At 43.8% G+C, this 12,815-nt stretch overlaps 1 protein-coding gene across 1 annotated transcript in view; it reads right to left on the reverse strand.

Moving 5' to 3' along the window:
- Positions 1-1,701: 1,701 nt before the first annotated feature.
- The window catches only part of LOC144516508 (nuclear receptor coactivator 3-like), a 33,151-nt gene continuing 22,037 nt past the window's right edge, over positions 1,702-12,815 (reverse strand). The window contains exons 5-23 of the mRNA XM_078247855.1: positions 12,574-12,674; positions 12,170-12,344; positions 11,796-11,987; positions 11,377-11,463; positions 10,838-10,981; positions 9,757-9,904; positions 9,110-9,633; positions 7,853-8,838; positions 7,633-7,756; positions 7,128-7,367; positions 6,757-6,966; positions 6,467-6,584; positions 6,140-6,311; positions 5,205-5,567; positions 4,696-5,010; positions 4,332-4,578; positions 4,042-4,234; positions 3,650-3,860; positions 1,702-3,494 (exon numbers count right to left, since the gene is read on the reverse strand). Coding sequence (XP_078103981.1) covers positions 3,483-3,494; positions 3,650-3,860; positions 4,042-4,234; positions 4,332-4,578; positions 4,696-5,010; positions 5,205-5,567; positions 6,140-6,311; positions 6,467-6,584; positions 6,757-6,966; positions 7,128-7,367; positions 7,633-7,756; positions 7,853-8,838; positions 9,110-9,633; positions 9,757-9,904; positions 10,838-10,981; positions 11,377-11,463; positions 11,796-11,987; positions 12,170-12,344; positions 12,574-12,674 — 4,562 coding nt within the window. The 3' untranslated portion in view covers positions 1,702-3,482. The remainder of the gene's footprint in view (positions 3,495-3,649; positions 3,861-4,041; positions 4,235-4,331; positions 4,579-4,695; positions 5,011-5,204; positions 5,568-6,139; positions 6,312-6,466; positions 6,585-6,756; positions 6,967-7,127; positions 7,368-7,632; positions 7,757-7,852; positions 8,839-9,109; positions 9,634-9,756; positions 9,905-10,837; positions 10,982-11,376; positions 11,464-11,795; positions 11,988-12,169; positions 12,345-12,573; positions 12,675-12,815) is intronic.

Below are 12,815 nucleotides of genomic sequence, written 5' to 3' on the forward strand. Positions count from 1 at the left end.
TGCATGTAATACCCCCCCGCCCTGACACACAAGCACGCACAAACACACACACACACACACACACACACACACACACACACACACACATATTCTTTATTATAAAAGTGATACCTTTGGTTTACATATGTTTGTAGTTTTGTTTTCTTGTTTCGTGCTACTGTATACTAACACCAACACTGTGCTACTCTTACAAACGTGATGTTTTGCCAAATAAATATTTTCTGTTTTACTGTAACATTGCATTGTTGCTTACACTTTTCAACCCCTCAAACCTCAGCAGGTTACTTTCACTCTAGAACATCGTAAATGTAGATATAAGCTTATGAAAGACAAAAGAGCTTTAGATTTAGAACAACAGTGTGTACATGGTATATCCAAAAATTTATTATGAAAAAAAGTGTTTGCCATTTGATGCAAATGCTTCATTTTGAGATGTGTTTATGGCATTTTGCAGTGTTTCATGTTGAAGGAGATGTGAGGCATTTAGCATTTTGTGTGTGCAGTTTTGGGAATTGTGCAGATTTGAAAAAAGGAGACAGATTTGAAAACGTGTCTAAGTAGTTGGAACAAACTGTAATATGGTTCTGGTGTCATCATGTCTTCCTGCTGACTTAAAAATATTTCTTGATAATTTAATATTAAAAATGTCATTAACATGTCTACTTAAGTACTATACTTAACTACAATGCGGGGCGTTTCTAGGATATTTATATATAGTGCTTTTAATTAATTAATGTTTCAAATGAGTTGTTAGTAGTTCCATTTAAGAAAGAGTTCCCCTCTAAACGTGTCGGCACTTTTCATCTTTTTTCCAACTCCATTGATAATCATCTCACGACCCCCAAACGTATCCTGGGATGTGTATACTGGCCTGTGTAAACTATCAAACTAGCTCCACTTCAACCAGCTACAGCAGTAAAATACTACTGATGGTGATTAGTATTAACAATCTAATAATGTCCTATTATATCAGTCACAGGAGGCATTTTTCTGCAGATTGACTACTTCCATTTTAGTCTGTTTGCCAATAATACTTCTGTACTTCTCTTTCACTTGTTATAGTGTCTTTTACATATTGTTTATTGTAATAATTCTAGTCTATATTTATGTTATCTGTTGCAGTACTTTGATTTATTGTTTATTTCCTTTTAATATGTTTATGCATGCAGCAAACACCGAGGCAAATTCCTACTAAGTGAAAAACCTACTTGGCAATAAATACAGGACTCTTACTTGTAATGGAGTATTTTTACAATGTGGTATTGCTACTTTTACTTAAAAGATCCCAATACTTTTTCCACCACTCTGCCTCAGTCTATCACATCTCTTCTATTTATATACTGTTCTATCATTATTTTTTACTTGCTTCTTCCACCACTGTCTGTGTGTACACTGTTTGGAGGTTAGTGCATTACGCTGTATAGGCTTTATAATAGGCTGAATAGGCAAGTTTTCCACATTACAATACTAAGCAGAGTGTAATATTGAAATTCAAAAGCAAAGCAGTTTTTTTTTCTGACATAAGAATATTACATATAAACCTGGGAATGGATACGTTCTTCATTAACAATTTGCAATAACCTGACAGTGGCAGCCCTCATCAGCTTTGTTTGCCAATGCAATAAACTGGCTGATAATTACTGTTACTAGAGTCAGATTTAGTAAATTGCAGAGTCAAAAGATGATCAGAGAACCAGAGTCAAGAGTGTTTAAATATAAATTTGTATTTACATCAATATCAACAACAGAAAAAAATCTGTAATATACATCCTGTAAGATGACAGCTTATCTTACCTCCAAATAAAGAACAAAAAAACCAAATGATCTCTTGCTTCTTTTTGCACTTCATTCAAACTCTACAAAGTTCCTTTTTTCTTGAAGTAACAAAATCTGGACATAAAATGAAGTTGTTTCCTGAAAGATAGAAGAGATATTGATATGTGTTGAAGTGGATTTCATTCCATTGGTATTTCTCTTTCACAGCAAAACATGCTTTTTTTCTGGATGTAAAAACTTTCTGCTGTGGGGTTGAGAGTTTCCAGTCCTCTTCGCACTGCACCGATAGCCGCCCCCCCGCCACTGTGGAACAACTTAGCTCCATGCTCCTTATGCTTACAGTACAAAACCATCAACTGCTTTTACAGATCCATGATGTGTACCCATTTACTATCAGACTAATATAACGCATATCATAAAAAATGTACACCAGAAATTTCAGAAACTATACAGAGATGTGGAAAAATATCTTTGGATTGCGCATGTTAAAAAGGTAGATTGAGCAAGTTGAGAATAACAGTCAAAAGAAGATAGTGTGAATAAAAATACACTTGACAGACAGAGCTGGTGGGAGGGGGAGAACATTGCAAGAACCAGGCTTGTTGGTACATGGAGGAGTGTATTTCATGTCTTCACTGTACTGCAGACAAAAGTTATACAGCTCACCTCACACAGAACCCAACAAAATCACATCGTTCTATGTAATCGACTGTCCTGACAGAATTCACCTCCCCCACCTTCCAATAAAACCTCTGACAGTGTGAAAGCTCAAACCTTCAACTCATCAGATACTCATCACAAGTAAAAGTGCTTTGCTAAAACATGGAATACATGACTTTTCGGAAAAATAAAAAATACAGCATTCAGAAAATGACAAACAAGGGGAAGAAACCCCAAACACGCCTGCAATATTTGCAAGGGCATTAAAAAAAAAAGCAAATCAACCAAATCAGTATTGACCTATGGGACACAAAAATACAACCAGGTCTCATACTTTGTGCAATAATGGGCCTTTAAAAAGTATGTTTGATATATTTTGTAGAATATTTACAATTCATATTCACAGAGGACATTTGAGACATATAATACTGCAGTACCATTTGTTTGCTTATAACAGGTGATATGATGCTCAGTTACAGTCTAAAGCATAGAGTTATTGCTCCAATCTGCATAACATAGTTAACTGTGCTTATAGCTTCCGATGACTTCACGAATGAGGTGCATCCAAAGGATAAGAAGAAAAAAAGAAAGCCTTTGTTGTGAAGGCATTAAATCTCTAGTAAGGCTGTAATGATGAAAAAATATTGCATCAATCTTTGTTACACAGAAGCTTCCAGGTAAAGTGCAGCCACAGCTAGATGTACCATAGTCTCGTTCTGTAGCCTGGCTCTGACCCTGAATGCTGCCCGACAGCTCCAGGTCATTCACGTGAACACACACAAACATGAGCTCACCCACATGCACTGATATTTTTGTTTGTGCATCCCTTTAACAGGGTGACAGTATGTGAGGCTTCAGTTGGGGATGAAACCCAATGTTTGTCCTTGTAGCCCACTTCCTAGCAGTGTGTTGTGCCAAGTCTACTGCGTCATGTTTTATGCTGGAGAACTCCTGCTATGTGTGTGTTTGCGTAGGTCCAGCTCTCGTGGCTCAGATCGCTCTGCCACAGCTGAGAGGCTCCAGATTCTGCTATCAACCACAGGTCCTTAGCAATACTTCTGCAGAGAGAAAAACAGTGAGATGTGCAAACCTTTCTAGGGGTTGAAAAAAGAGAATTTCCCTTTACATGTCTGATATCTCAACTGTGTTTTAAAACATCAGCTGACCATCATGTAAAGCCACTGTACTCTGAATGTGTCAATGTATTACCTACCTGATCAGGTCCCATTGGCATTCTGCCCATTCCCATGGGGTTCATGCCTATTTGGCCCTGCATCTGGCCCTGCCTCTGTACTGGTATTTGGCCCATCTGTCCTGCACTGGCCCCACTGACTGGCCCGGGTCCACCCATTGAGGTGTTCATCATCATGGGTCCAAACTGGCCCTGGTTGCCCTGCTGGGGAAACTGTTGCTGGGGGTATGTGCTGGAAAACCAGAAAAATAAAATAAGTTTTGACACATGTAATTTACCTCTGCAACTTATAGAATCATTACCCAAGGAAAAGCCTTTTCAGTATGGTGCTTAAATTGTGATAATTAACTACAAACACTTAAATAATTGGTGACTCTAAATCATTTTTCTCAAGGGAGCCTAATGCTACATACTTGCTGCGTGACATGCCACCCTGTGGCCAGCCTTTCATGTCTCCAGACTGGTACATGGGCCCTCCCTGTGGATTGCCCTGCATCCCTGGCATCATGGTGTTCTGAGGAGGACCTCCCATTCGTCCTTGCATCATGTTTGCTGGTGGGCTGCTACCTGGAGCCATGAATGATGGGTCCCCCTGCTGGTTCATCCCTGCAAGTACAGCAACAAAAACAACCGAGAGAGTCATCAGTGTGTAACTTGAATATCCAGGAGGAAATGATGCAGAGCTTTGTCTCAGTCAACTCACCATAATTACCATAGTTAAAGCCCTGCTGTCCAGGCTGGTTCATAGGGGGGGCCCCGATGGGGCTGTCTATGCCTCCTGGTGCTGTGACATTTGGAGGAGGGCTGAAGCCTCTTGCTGCCCCCTGCCCCTGCTGCTGCTGCTGTTGCTGCTGCTGCTGCATCAGCATCAGCATCCGCTGCCTCCTCATCTGCAAGGTCATCATCTCCCTGCTGCGCTGAGCCATCATCTGGGCGTTCAGGAAACCAGACTGCAGACAAACATCAATACTTTGACCTTAATTCTACAAATGGTGACTTGCCTGATGTTTAAAAAGTGGCAAGTGAATGCACACTACATTATATGTGAGGAAGTGCTGACTACATACCTGACCACCCATGCTTGCAGGTTGCATGCCAGGCTGGATGCCAGGTTGCATGCCAGGTTGCATGCCAGGCTGGATGCCAGGTTGCATGCCAGGTTGCATGCCAGGCTGGATGCCAGGTTGCATGCCAGGTTGCATGCCAGGCTGGATGCCAGGTTGCATGCCAGGCTGGATGCCAGGTTGCATGCCAGGCTGGATGCCAGATTGCATGCCAGGCTGGATGCCAGGCTGGATGCCAGGCTGCATGCCTGAATGCATTGCAGGGTTTCCTCCGGGGGCATGCTCCATCTTCATGCCCTGTCGGGTCTGGTTCATAAACTGCCAGATGAGACAAGACAAAGACAAGTTAAATAGGCCAGTTTTTTTGTTATGTTCACTATTAACATAGCAGCCAAGAAACCACCAATTTCTCATAAGACACAAGTTGACCTGCTGTATCTTTAATATAATGATACGATATCTGTGTGTGTGTGTGTGTGTGTGTGTGTGTGTGTGTGTGTGTGTGTTATCACCTGCTGTCCTTGCAGTCTCTGCTGCAGCTGCAGTCGGAGAGGCTTGGGGGCAGTCATCATTCGAGGTCGCATCATGTTTGCACGGGGGTTGCCCATACCCGCCATGCCAGGGAAGCTCCCTGTCTGGCCCACTTGATTCATCATGGGGTTGAAGCCTCCAGGAGACTGGCCTTGCATTGTGTTGCCACCATAACCAGGCTGCATGCCCATAGAGGAGGGCCCTGGGGGCCCAGCGTAGCCTTGGTTATACATGGGTTTTTGGTCCATGCCTAAGGAGGAGGCTGGCCCTGGGAAAGGCTCCGATGGCGGACACCGACCCTGGCCTCGATTCTGGCCCTGCTGGTGGCCTTCAGGTCCGTGGGTCTGGGGAACAGGGAAGTAGCATGTCATTCTAGTTTGTGAACTTTTCTGCAATATCAACACAAAGCTGGATATGGGAATTTATGTGATTAAACTACTTATAGAGCACAGACATAAAACACATATTCATCAAACAACTGCATAGCAATAACAAGTATCACAACAGGCTTACAGACAGCCTGCACAACCAGAAGCTACAAAACATTGGGAACTTAATAACATTTACTGCAAGCTAACATTAGGTTGAGACCGCCCATTCAACTGTCTAATTAGAACAGTAGAGAGGACAATATAAATTCATCTTCAATTCCATATTTACTTGAATCAAGAGTGCAACAAGTTGTCCACTTCATGCCATAACATTTAATGGACTATTAACTATTATTTGTATTATTTGTGTTTTATTAACTATTAATAAAACACTTTCTGCTTTATTCAATAAATCACTTTATAAATTAGAATTACTTTTAGAACAGAAGTTAAGTTAGGTCCACGCCCCATTGGTGCCAAAATTTCCTGTTAAAAAAATGAGTAATATGCAGTATATTATATATACACTGTAGTGAGTCCTGTACCTGGCCTACTATTTCAGGGATGCCTAGGGCTCGGTCTATCTCCTGCAGAGCAATGACATCAGTGGTATTGAGCAGAGAGTCCAACTGGTCAAGAAGTGCCCGTTCATCACTCGGGCCCTCGCTGTTGGCCAGGGGCCCAAGAAGCTGCTCCAGGGGGTGCCCAAACTGCTCCCTAACACAACAAATGACACAGGAAATGAATGAATCACTTCAAGAAAAGGAGACTGCAATCACAGACACCATTAACACCACCTTCTGAATTTAGCTTAAGGTCTAATTTGGAAAAGATTCAGAGGGATAGCGTGTGAACCAGTGCAAAAGCTTTACCTGTTTGTGTTATTCTGTGGTCTTTCCATTCCCATAGCAGAGTCTGGCCAGGAGGGGGACCGAGGAGGGGGCCCATGTCCACCAAATGGGCTCATACCCATATTGGCTTCATTGGTGCCTGCAGAGGTAAAAATGGATAGTGTATGATCAATATAGAGTGGAAACACAACACAGACATTTACATTACTTTATCATACTGCCAATTAAGTACATACCAATTAAGTACAAGCACCAAACTTTCCGTAGTTACGGTTTAACACACACACACACACACACACAATGCGACATACCCATATCCATGAGTTGCTGCTGCAGCATAGACCTGGTTTTTCCAGGTACACTGTTGGACCGGTTGATCATGGGTCCTCCCATTGGACCAGAGCGACCCATGCCAGGGTGTCCTGGTCCGGTCACAGGGCTGCTGCTGCTGGACCTCGCCATCCCCCAGTCACCTGAAATGGGAGGCCGCTGAGGCATTCCCATTCCTCTGCCCATACCTCCTGATCAACACACGGACCACAAACATCGAGTGTTAGCAAAATAAAATAAAAAAATAGTATTGAGAAAATAAATATCCCCATGCGGTCTACTCTGTGGAACCCAGTTCTTCATAGAAAGCAGGGCTGTCTTGGGTATGCTAAGAAATAAATGTTTAAGTTACTTGTTGGATTGCCCCGTGGTGGACACACACCCATGCCTCCTGGAAAACCATTGGGAATGGGCCCAGGTCGAATCGGAGCATCTATCTTCTCCTGTTTGACCAATGTGGGACAGGGCACGTTCCGTCTCCCGGCCAGCCCGCCTCCTACTGCTCCCTCTCCACCCATGGGCTTGGCATCCATGGACAAGGCTCTTTGATAGGCACTACGCTGAGCTGAAGGTATGGGACCTCTCTCCCCATCTGAAACACACACACAATACTAGAGTTAGATTACATACCCTCACACATTTAGGAGATTCCAAGATTCTAAGATTAAGACTACCACTGACAAGGAAGCAGCTACACTGTGATACCTCATGAAAGACCTAAAAAAGTAAGTGACATGCTATATGCCAAGGCTGTAGAATCTCAGCCATGCATGCTATTTTGTGTTTTCCATAGAGCAAGAACCTTTTTGCTGTCCAGTGTTAGATTTGATCAAAATACTCAATACTGACTGACTTACCATGTAAACTATCAGGCATATTTCCCAGTTTGTTTCCCACTTCCTTCCCTGCTCTGGGTTCTGGTTCAGGATAGAAGCCAGAGTTGTTCCTTGGGACACCCAGAATGGTCTCCAGGGTCTCTGCCTGAACCATCGAGACACAAGAATGATTAGACAACAATGCTCTACTGGGTATTTTAAACTACATCTAACAAATTGTTATCCTGGGCAAAACCCTTACCTCATCAGATGGCTCCAACTTGACCTTCCCATCCATGCAGTGGGGGTCCGAGCTGGTGACCCCTGTCCCATGAGCTCCTCTCCCCTCAAGCTCCTCTAGTTTTGGCTTGATATCACCACCTTCTTTAGAGTCATCCTTATTGAGGAGGTAGTGAAGGAGGGCATGGGGTTTCTCCTTCTTAGGGCTGTGCTGCTCCTGCTTTGATTCTGATCCTCTAACCCCTCCAGTGGCTGCAGGTTCAGGCTCTGATGCCCCCGAATCCAGGCTGCTCTTCCCAGTGGCCTCGGCTGTGATGCGAGCCACCTCGTCGGGTGTGTGCCCATTCTGCAGAAGCTTGTGGAGGATCTTGTGCTTCTCCTGCAGCGACTGACTTGTTAAATGTCCTGTGCCGCCTGAAGAGGACACAGCGCTGTGATTCCCACCCGTGGAGGAGGACACTCCTGTTGAGGAGGGGCTGGTGACGCCGGCTGTTCCGTCTTTAGCCTCAGGTGTGGAGCTGGGCCCAGAGCTAGGTGTTTGACTAGGTGGCACCAGCTCATCTGTAGGGGAGGTGAGGAGTTGCAGAAGCTTCTTGTGGCACTTGGTGTCAGGGACCCGTCGGTTGGATTCTCCCCCGGCTGGACCCGCCTCTCTGCCGGCCTGGCTGTCTGGCTTGTCAGGAGGGCCCTCGCTGGTGGGGGTGTGTGGATGCTGCTGAGACTGCTGCTCTCCTCCAGCCCCCAGGGAGCTCCCTGGGCTCTTGGAGTCAGAGTAGGCTGGGAGGCTTAGTTTACAGGGTCCCCCTGCTGCCTGGTTTGTGGAGTTGATGCACGGGGAGCTGTCAGGCTTGTGAGGGTGAGGAGAGGTGAGGGGGGAGGGCATCGGATTACCCACTCCCTCACTAATGGCTTGGAGGGCATTCAAGGAGCTGCTGGAGAAGGTGGTGCCTCCTCCTCCTCCGCCTCCAGAGTTACCAGGGTGACTGGAGCTTATGGGAGAGATCATACCTGCAGAGGACACAACCAGAGACATGTGATCAGAAGAAGAATATTTATTAATCCTGCAAGGGAAAATATATATTTTTCACTCTCTTGTATATATTTTTTCAGTCACACTGTGCGTGTCTATATATATATATATATATATATATATATATATATATATATATATATATATATATATATATATATATATATATATATATATATATAAAAAATATTATAATGTGTACATATATAATAAACACATGCATTATGTATGGAGGGAAAGGGCTCGCACCCATCTTGGGGCTTCCTCTGACTCTGGGTGAACCCATGACGTTGTGTGGGGGGCCATTAATCCCTGGACTGGCCTGGGGGGGACTGGTCATTCCCATCCCGTACCCTCCACCTCCAGGTCCACCTCCATGGAACTGACTCATCTGCTGCTGATGTTGGTGCTGATGCTGATGCATGCCATGGTGGCCCATCTGATTCATGGGACCCATTTGGTTCATGGAGGAGTTCATTGGATGCATGGAATTCATTTGATTCACCGGATTAATTTGCCCCATGTTGTTCATCTGATGCATGGTATTCATCTGATGCATGGGATTCATCTGATGCATGGGATTTATGCGGTTGCCCCCAGTGTATGGAGGCACTCCCCTTTGTGGCATGTTGCCCTGTTCAGCCATGCCGTAGCCCCTGTTCATGCCCATGCTCCCTCCTGGGCCCATGTTCATCTGTTGGTTGGGATTGTTCACACCCATGTGTTGAGGCCTCATACCTCCACCCTGGTTTCCACGATAACTATTTTGCTCCCTAAAGGGAATACAGTAAATAACAAAAATTGAAAACAGAACAAAGCACATAAAACATAGTGAGACATTCACCCAATTTGGGAGAAATAATTCTTGCTAGATCCAATTGTTAGAGCATTTGCACCTTTGTAGCAAGTGTGTGGAGAGGTAAGAGTGTGGCTCATTGGTGTTGGGATTCCTGCAGAGGTCACTCCTGGTCTGGGCTGTGACTGGGGTGCCATCAGCGAGCGAAAAGCGGTAGAGTGGGGTCTCCGCATGGCCATTATGGAAAGCTAGAGTAGAAAAAGGAGAATTAACACCCCCCACAATAGCTAACAACGGGTCAAAGACTGCACACACCAACATAAAAAGAAAGCGCTAATAAACAGCTGTCACAGGTTGTGGCAGGGACTTAAGATAAAATGTCCATTTAGTTGATATATGCTTGCAGTTCTGTACTGCGAGTGCTGGAAATAGTTGGAGCCTGTGATGCAGTCACAACACGGATGTTTTTTCTACACGACACAAAGGCACGGTAAAACCTTTTGCTCTACAATCAGTCACTAACACTGGTAACAAATAAAACTGCCATGTAGCTGCTCCACAATTAAAAGCATTCCAGTGATTACTGCTTTTAATGTGAAGCTGACTGAATTAACAGCAATTACAGCTTAGCTGTGATAGTTCAACGAAGAGGATCGGAGGCTGCTGTCTGTTTGAGTAGTAAGAAGAAGAAAGAGTGGAACAAAACTCCAAACCAAAAGAGACATTACAAAGGAGTAACAACGGTACTGAAAATTCAATAAAGTCAGGAGTGTTATTCGATCCGGTATTGTCTCCTGTTGTACTGGAGATGACTCATTCATGATTTTAGCCTCTTATTTATCTAGCAAGGGCCGTGTCCCACATATCAAACATTTGAATGTGATGACTGGTACAGTCCTTGTATACTTTTGCAGCCTTCTTGCCAATGCTCAAACCTGCCTTCCTGACGCCAATTATTGGCAATAATTGCCAATAATAATGGCTCATTCCTTTGCCAATGTCTGTGACCATGTGTCATTCTAGGTAATCCAGTTACATGCAAAACCAATGCGGAAATAAAGTTGCTATCGCATACACCTACAAATGTAGCACCAGATGCGCAAACGCGAGGCTTTTTGTGGAAGCGACTGAATGATGGTGACAAGTGAGGTTAAATTGTAGGGAAGTGCAGTATTATATACCATCTTGATAGTGCCGTTTGTAGGACCAAGGTTGTCCCTCACTTCGATGGAGGAACATCTGCATGCAGCGCCTCACTAGGTCCTCCCAGCCTGGACGCATAGTGGTGTGAAGAGAGGCCTGCTGTTCAATTTCAATCAGCTTACCTGCAATAGAGGATGCACCATTGGGATTACACAAAGGATAATGGCTAGTGATGAACTTTACATGAAGTGTATATGCCTAATACAGTATGCTGTACATCTCTAAATATCTAGAATGACATGGTTTGAAAGGTCATTGTCATATCAGTACAAGTAATGAGTATAAGTGGGACATCTAAAAAAAAAAAAAAAAGTACACCGCATCACACAATGCCATCTAACACAGCATGTATAACCTAACTTAGATTGACTAAGGCCTTTGTAAACTGGTGTGCCTAACAAAAACATTTCCAAAGGTCATGTCACATGTGCACAAAATGAATACACTTGGGGAAAGAACTTGCATTAGTATATACTACATAGTATATACTATCAGAAATAACACAGTGGTAACTTACCAGACAGTTCATGGCGTGTGCTAAACCTCTCAGTCCTCTCTACTGCAATGATGCGTCGTGCCACACAGATCATACATGACTGCAAATCTTAATAAAGAGACAGCGCAATGTTAAGTCCTCATTTGACATCACCGGAGGAGAAACTGGACATTCAAAATCATGTGGTTATAGTATTATTTGCAACATTTAAGCAGATTGACCAATAAATACGATAGAAGGCATAGCTACACACTACGTGTAAGCCAAGAAAGTCACTGGGTAAACAAATCCTACTTTGTGGCTGCTAGTTAAATCATATCCTCTGCATGAATAAGTGTAAATGTTAACTGTTGTCACATGTTTAACTGTTGTATTTTCCCATTGCTTTAATCTGAAAATTAAAAAACATATATATATTCAAAGCAAACAATGACTTTTACCTTCTCCCTCCTCCATCATGGCCCGGGGCTGAGTGAGGGCAAAACACTGCATGGTCTCATAGCGATGGCCCCCAGGCCTCTCTTCTGACAACCCGTGACTCTGACCGTGAACAAAGTTCACCAGCATGCGGCAGTTGAAGGTGTGGCTCTTCTGCCGGGGTGCTTCTCCACCCCACGATGCCCCATTTAGTGCTAAGAAGAGAAATAGGCAACCAGTGAACAGATGACCATGACTCTATGTGTGTGTCCAAGAGCATTCAGATGTTCAATCAGTTATAAACGTGTTTGAGTAAGTGACTGTGTTTGAGCGTTCAATTACGTTTGTGTGATCTTGAATGTGTTTGTACCCACACATGTATAAACCCATGTCTCACCATTAGACTTAGGTAGGTTCTTGTGAAACTCCTCCCTGTCATCGTCATGGATTATGTTGTAGACACTGGTGTTGATTAGCTCCTCCTGCTTGTACTGCAGGTACTGCGTCACGTTGTCCGACACAAATACAATGCTGCCCTCTCGGTTAACCACAAACAGAAAGCCATCCAAGGCCTTAGAACAGCAGGGTCACAAAAATGAAGAGTTAAATGGAGGGAGACTTATCAATGAAAATTACATTATATATACCTTGCTTGGTTACTATTTTTGCCCCTCTATAAACCAGCTGAGACATTTTTATCGACTTTAAGTGAGCCGTGACAGCAAAGCACTGGTCCAGCATATGGAACGGCAGCTAATTAGTGTTGTTATTTTGCCCCCTAGTGATTTTCCCAAAGCTGACCTGTAGGAGCAGCGGTCCCAGATGGTCCTTGTCAATGACCCCTTGACCAGTGGAAGACACATCCGCCTTCTGGACATCGTCATCGCTGCATGACCTCTTACCTGAGGACAAATAAAGCACATTGCACTACTGATGAAGTGTGAGAGCTATCTATGCCTCTGGATCTTTTTATTTGGCACTTTACATATTGCAAATCATTTTCATGGTGTAACTCAAACTAGAATAGCTGTTGTTCAGAAGGC

This window comes from Sander vitreus, chromosome 4 (genome assembly GCF_031162955.1).
Source record: "Sander vitreus isolate 19-12246 chromosome 4, sanVit1, whole genome shotgun sequence".
Taxonomy (NCBI): Eukaryota; Metazoa; Chordata; class Actinopteri; order Perciformes; family Percidae; genus Sander; species Sander vitreus.